The 6,773-nt window shown below is 48.2% G+C and overlaps 1 protein-coding gene across 1 annotated transcript; it reads right to left on the reverse strand.

Moving 5' to 3' along the window:
• Positions 1-3,849: 3,849 nt before the first annotated feature.
• TMEM139 (transmembrane protein 139) lies at positions 3,850-6,409 on the reverse strand. Its single transcript, XM_086622673.1, is given in 2 exon segments — positions 3,850-4,396; positions 6,162-6,409. Coding segments are annotated over 2 exon segments (795 nt in total).
• Positions 6,410-6,773: the final 364 nt, after the last annotated feature.

The following is a 6,773-nucleotide window of genomic DNA, read 5'->3' on the forward strand; positions in this document are numbered from 1 at the left end:
GCGACACGACTATATCATTGTATCCGTAAATGTCAGAGTCGCGGGCGGGATTAACGTGGATGCAGCTTTCTTTGGAAGCGTACCGGGTTTTTATTTCATTTTTTTTTAATTATTTTTTTACTTTTTTTTTTTTGTTAAATATGTTTTGTTGTACGTTTCGGCTGAAAGTGTGATCCAGCAGAGAAGGGGTTAAAATTTTTGCGTAGGAATCTCATGAAGGGTTCAGCAGGCGGTTTGCACGCACTTAAGGAACACGAGATGAGCATCCCTGAAGCTCCCAGGAGCGATGAGAAGGGAGACTCTTTATCCAGAACTGTTCCCTTCAAGGGAACATCCCAGAAAATGCAAAAACTTTGTTCCCGTGTTTCTCTGAGCCGTGAACACGCGCAGCAGTGACGTGGGGAAAAGGGAATTCTGGCAGGGGGAGATGGCGACCACCGACTCATGGACCACCTGCCCTGAACACACCCCAGACCCAAAAGAAAGGGGCGGAGGAGAGAACTGAGCATGTGATGGAATTTCTCCTTGGTGCTCAGGAGTTTCCCACGCTGAAACTTAACATCCTCTTACAGATGCTGGACAAACCCCCAGTGATCATAGCTGGTGAGGTTGTGGTTCTGGCTGGTTTCCGTCTGTGCCGGTCACCTGGATTTCCTCCTGACTCCTGGCGCTTTGGCACGCTCGGAAAGGTCTTGGGTTGCCCACTTGGACCTAAAGTTTCTCTTCCTGTGCTGTTTTTGCAGCTACAGGAGGGAGATGCAAGGAGTTATTTACTGTAAAAAAATTCGCGTGGCCTCTGTCAGCAAATTCAGCTTCATAATGCTTTAATGAGAGAGGCATCGTAGCTGCTTCATCATTAATAATATTAGTGATTCAGCTGTAGATTTACAAATGGAACTCCTCTCCTTTCTAAGCCAAGATTCTAAAATAAGCAGCACGCAAGCAAAAGCGTGCGTTTGCGGAGCGCTTCTTTTGGGAGGAAAAACGAATAGTGCCACCAGGTATTTTTAGTGCAGTCTCATTTATTTATAAACAACATTAAAAGTCTTTTTTTTTTAACTATAAAGAATCAAACAATAAGAAATAATTTATTTGCATCTAGCCTGTGGTTTGATGTTTCCTCATATGAATTAAAAATGATGCTGTTGGCCTAGACAAGGCTGTGATGGCTGCTGCTGTCCTTCGCAGGAGATTTAGACCACCATATTCTGTATTTTTTTATTACTTGGACATTGAACAGGTACAAATATCCCTTTGGATACTGCAGACCACTTCAATGCTGCAGAACCCATCAGTTTAACTCAGCCATTTTAAAAGACCACACAGCATCACTCATCAGTGAGAGCTAGAACCTGGCTCCGACCTAGAGCCATCGTGATGAAGACCACGTGTGCCTTGGGACTGATATTTTCAGGTGTTTTTGTCGTGGTTTTAGGCTGATCCAGCAACTAAAACTCACACAGTCTCTCCTTCTCCAATAAAGTAGAGAGGAGAGGAAAAAAAAAACCAAAAGGACTGAGGGTTGAGGCAAGAACAGAGGGAGCACCCACCAACCATGGTCCTGGGCAAAACAGGCAGCGCTTTTCTCAAAGCAAAACAGTTTATTAATGATTACTTAGACGGACAAAGGGAAATAAAAACCGATTACTTGAGAGGACAGAAAGAAACAAAACCAGATCTTAAAACCGACACCTTCCCCCCCCCACCTTCCTTTTCCTCCCGGCTCTACCTCCTCCCCCCAGCAGCACAGGGGGCAGGGACTGGGGGAGTGCAGGTCAGTTCATTCCGTGCTGTTACTGCTGCTTCTTTCTTAAAGGAGAAGGAGTCCTTACACCCTTTTCCCCTGCTCCAATGGATCCCCTACCCACGAGGAAAAATCCACAAATTTCTCCAACGTGAGTCCAGCCCACTGGAAACAATCCTTCCCCACAGATTGCTCCGGTGTGGCTTTACCACAGTCTCGGGTACTTAGGGAGCTGTAGCCACTCGCTCCGGCGTGGGTCGTCACGCAGACTCCAGATGCCTCTCTGCCTTGCCGTGCCCCCAACACGACCATCCTCGGGCTCAGGCATCTTCTCCCCACGGGCTGCGAGTGGGTCGCTGCTCCACCGAGGCCGTCCTGGTTGCAGGGGGGCCGCCTGCCATCTCACCATCAGCCGCAGGGGAAACTCGGCTCCGGCACACCTCCTCCCGCTCCATCCTCACTGACCTGCTGTCGATGCAGCTGTTTCTCTCAGATCTCAGTCCTCTCCAGGTGAACTCAGCCCAGTGGGCACCCCGGGAGTGGGGTGCCCCCGAGTTCCCCAGCTGGCTCCGCCGCCGCCATTCTCCGTGGGCGGCGCCGGCCCGACGCAGGCAGCCGCCCGGCCGGGAGCCAGGGAGCGGGGGCAGTGCCCTCCTCCCTTCTCTGGTCGATCCTGGGCGAAGCACCTTTTCCGGTTCCCTTGTCCTGACTTAAATAGGGCAATTCGCAGAGGCGCCCTATTGGCTCAACCCCGAGGGGGATGGCAGTCTGATCCGGTGGCCAGAACTAAGCCTAACCCGGATCCAAAACCGGGGAGGTCGCAGGGAGCAAAATCCCTCTCCTGCCACCAGAACCACCCCCCCCTCCACATCAAACCATGACAGTTTTCCACTGTAGCCATGGCCTCAGCAGACAGACTGGCCACTTCCAGAGTCCAGAGAGAAGGCTCCATGTGCAGTGTTGTTTCGGGGAACTGCAGGTGCATTGGCCTTTCCGTGCCAGTGCTCGCCATGATGACAATAAAGTGTCTCAAGCGATCTCTTTGAGGCTGTAGTACAGCAGAGAAATACACCCTCCTGGAGAGCTGTGAAGACTGATGGTCCAGGCAGAGGATACATGTATGTATCATATGGAGCTGCTGGAGCGGGTCCAGAGGAGGCCACGAAGATGATCTGAGGGCTGGAGCACCTCTGCTATGGAGACAGGCTGGGAGAGTTGGGGCTGTTCAGCCTGGAGAAGAGAAGGCTCCGGGGAGACCTTCCAGTACCTGAAGGGGCTACAGGAAAGCTGGAGAGGGGCTTTGGACAAGGGTGTGTAGTGATAGGACAAGGGGCAATGGCTTTAAACTGAAAGAGGGCAGATTTAGATTGGATCTAAGGAATAAATTCTTCCCTCTGAGGGTGGTGAGGCACTGGCACAGGTTGCCCAGAGAAGTTGTGGCTGCCCCATCCCTGGAAGTGTTCAAGGCCAGGTTGGATGGGGCTTTGGGCAACCTGGTGTAGTGGAGGGTGTCCCTGCCCATGGCAGGGCGGTTGGAACTAGATGATCTCTGAGATGCCTCCCAACCCAAACCATTCTATGATTCTATACGTATGTATCCCACTGCCAGCCTGTCTTACAGGAGAAAAACTGCATTTCTCTCCGTCCTGCCCACCACCTGGAGGCCATGCGGGATGGGAACCTTGTGAACAATAGAAGGAATTTAATGGTGGGGTGCTTGCCGTCAGCTTTTCAGCGCCAAGTGACGGGTATCAGGTGGTGTTGGCCGTGGATGAAGACAGCCACCCTCCCCTCTGCAATACTGCTGTTTGTAATGCACAGGCAGAACCTACTTAGTGCTGTTCCTATTCCTTCTGTTTCTGAGGCAACTTCTCCTGGCTGTATCCTACAGCCCTTCTTCAGAGGTCCTTTGGCAACCTTGTCTCTTGTCATGATTCATGCTCCTCCCCCGTATAGGTACATCTCCAGTTTCAGAATTGTCGCTGTAGGTAACACAACTTTCCTCACTGGTTTTAGGTATCTGCCAAGACAAAGCATTGTGGTGTTGCATTCCTCTGTGTTTTGTGCAAAAAGATTCTAGTGAGATCAGAAGCTGTGTCCGTAGTTCAGCTTTGGTTTGAAGAATGGTGAGACAAACTTTTACAGTTTTGGGCATGAAAAATCTTAGATCTTTCACCTTCCCTCCAGGAGCACCCTGTATTGGGGTGAGGGTTTGGTTCTGCATCCATAGAAGGTGAAATTAATCATAACGTGGAGGGCTGGAAAGCATCTTCAAAGACCTCATCGTTGATGGCACTCTCATAAGCAGGTGGTGGAGTGAGTGGCTCCAGTGGCTCAAATCTGTCTTCAATCCCTTTCACTTCATGTATGTCCGACACAAACCGCTGTGGTCTTGGGGGCAGCACCAGCTGCAGCTGCACCCTGGAGCCCCTGTCTGGCTCTGAGGCGTGCCTCGTGTCTGGTGCCACTGTCACCCTGAGAGTCTCCACCATCATCTCTTCTTGGGCAGAGGATTGAATAACCACGTTGTAAGGAGGCGGCTCGTTCAGTGGTGAGGGCACTAAGCCTGGGTTGGATGCGATCGTCCATATGGCTGGAACTGACATGGTCATCACCTCCTCGTAGGTGGGTGCTTCATAAGCAGCGTTCACGCTATGCACAGAGAGAAGAATGGCAGTTACACTCGTTATTTCACTACTCACTTCATGCAGAGGCTGGTAGTCTGGGTGATGTAGTGCAAGGACCATGCTGCAGTCAACAGGTGGGACTGAGACAGGATATCTCACGTGGTATTATTGTATGTGATCCTGACCCCTGGGTCCTCCCCCTGGATCAACTCACTTGTCCAGCCAACTTAATGTCTTGCTTCCTGGTCTAGGGAATGGTCTAGGGAATGGCTCATGTCACCATTTTCCCACACTCCCCAGAAAACGTTAAAAAAAAAAAAACAACACAGTGAGTTTCAAGGCTTAGCTTGATCGTGGAATCATAGAATATCTCAAGTTGGAAGATCTTCTTCCAGTACCTCAAGGGGGCCTACAGGAAAGATGGGGAGAGGCTGTTCAGGAGGGCCAGTTATGATAGGACAAGGGGTAATGGTTTTAAAATAGAGGGAGGTAGGTTCAGGTTGGATATTAGGAAAAAATTTTTTACTATGAGAGTGGTAGAACACTGGAACAGGTTGCCCAGAGAGGTGGTGGATGCTCCATCCCTGGAGACGTTCAAGGCCAGGTTGGACAAGGCCCTGAGCAACCTGATCTAGTTGGAGATATCCCTGTTCCTTGCAGGGGGGTTGGACTAGATGACCTTTGAAGGTCCCTTCCAGCCCTAACCATTCTATGATTCTATGATTCTATGATCTCCCTCGTTTAAAATCTCCTACCAGTTAAAATGTATTCGAAGAATTACTAACTACTAATTATTTGTGAGAATCAAACAGGACCTTGCTTTTACATTACACAAGCTTGATGTTCATCTATTAAGAAATGGACAAAACGAAGTATTTTCATTTAGTTTAAACAAGGACTAACTATTTTGTGTTAAAAAGAATGTCTGCAGAGAAAAATGTTACTTTAGAAGTATTTTCCTTTTTAGGTCATATTTTTAAAGAAAGAGGTACTAATTTTCTTCTAGCATGCCCCCAAGCTAGCAAAGCCCAATATGGGCTTCTTTTTTATGTGCTGTTTCTAACACTGAGCACGTAGTAACATTCTCACCCTCCTACAACACCCTGGACTGGAGAATGTCAAGTCATTTATGGATGTGGATAATGATTATCTGAATTACACAGGCGAGGAAGCAAAGATACAAACAAAGTTAAAAGTTTTCAATTACAGTAAGCAAACTGGGGTTAAATTAGGTGATGCTGAGAACCTGCGAAGATGCCTGAAGCCAAAAAAAAAATGTGGGAGTATTCAGAGCCTCTCAAAACCAGGGCTTATTAGTGTCAAGTTGGATTTTTAAGACTGGAAACACACCCAGTTACAGGTAACTTTTTAAAAGTTTGCCGAGGAACGGTCGCTCTGGAGATAAGGTTTATAGAGCTAAACCCAGCTAAGATTAAGTATTGCTTTGGCATTTTTCCCTTTTTCCTTGTCTGACTCATTGTTTGGCAATACTTGATTACTCAAAGAAAAATAAAACTGGGCCTGGATCTGTTTAACCTTGGAAATCGTTAGCGGATTAGTTCCCAAGGGAAAGAAAATAGATATTGGACGAGATAACAGGACATGCATGGCATCGACACGTGCAACCTCCGCCTGAAGAATGAAGGAAAACAACCTCAAAAAGAACTTTTGTCTTCTGGAATGGAGTCTGTGTTTGGTGCCCTAGGGGAAGGGCAGCAAAATAATCTGTAAAATGGCCATATCTGAAGAGAGCAAGTTGAAATAAGAGGAACAACCAGGTTGCTGCTTACCTTGCTTGGCTTTGCCTGCTTGGAGGCATCTCATTCGCGTCCCGTCGGTGCCGATTCCTCAGGTGACAGTCTACAAACGCACACAGCAAATAGCCGACCAGGCACACTCCCCCAGTCCCTAGGAAGAAATAGCCTACTGGATTGATGTTAGATGAAATGGCCAGCATGGTCACTCCAATGAGAAGAGCAGCAGTGAAAAGAAGCAACAAGGCTTGACGGATGCTCTTCCAGTGCGTCTCAAACCACATGGCAGTATAGGTGGTGGCAGCAGGCAGTGGAGAACAGATGAGTAGTTAAGGAGACAGACATCTGTGGAAGACAGGATAGATTTTTCAACATGAAACATGAGCATCCGAACTCGTTATCAGTGCCACGACCAAAATAAGAACATTACATACTCAGGTACGTGCCATCACGAGAACAGGCAGCTGTGCACATACATAATAAGCCTGGGAAACCTGTGCATGAATGCATGCCAGTGTAAATGTACTAGAATTCCTATGTGAATGCATATGGAATAATGGGAATGCTTAGAAGACGCACAGTCGCAAGACGTAAAACGCGTAAATCGCCCACCAGCATTTTTTGCCAGGCTTATCTAAAAAGGTCTGT

This window comes from Tauraco erythrolophus, chromosome 1 (assembly GCF_009769465.1).
Source record: "Tauraco erythrolophus isolate bTauEry1 chromosome 1, bTauEry1.pri, whole genome shotgun sequence".
Lineage (NCBI taxonomy): Eukaryota > Metazoa > Chordata > Aves > Musophagiformes > Musophagidae > Tauraco > Tauraco erythrolophus.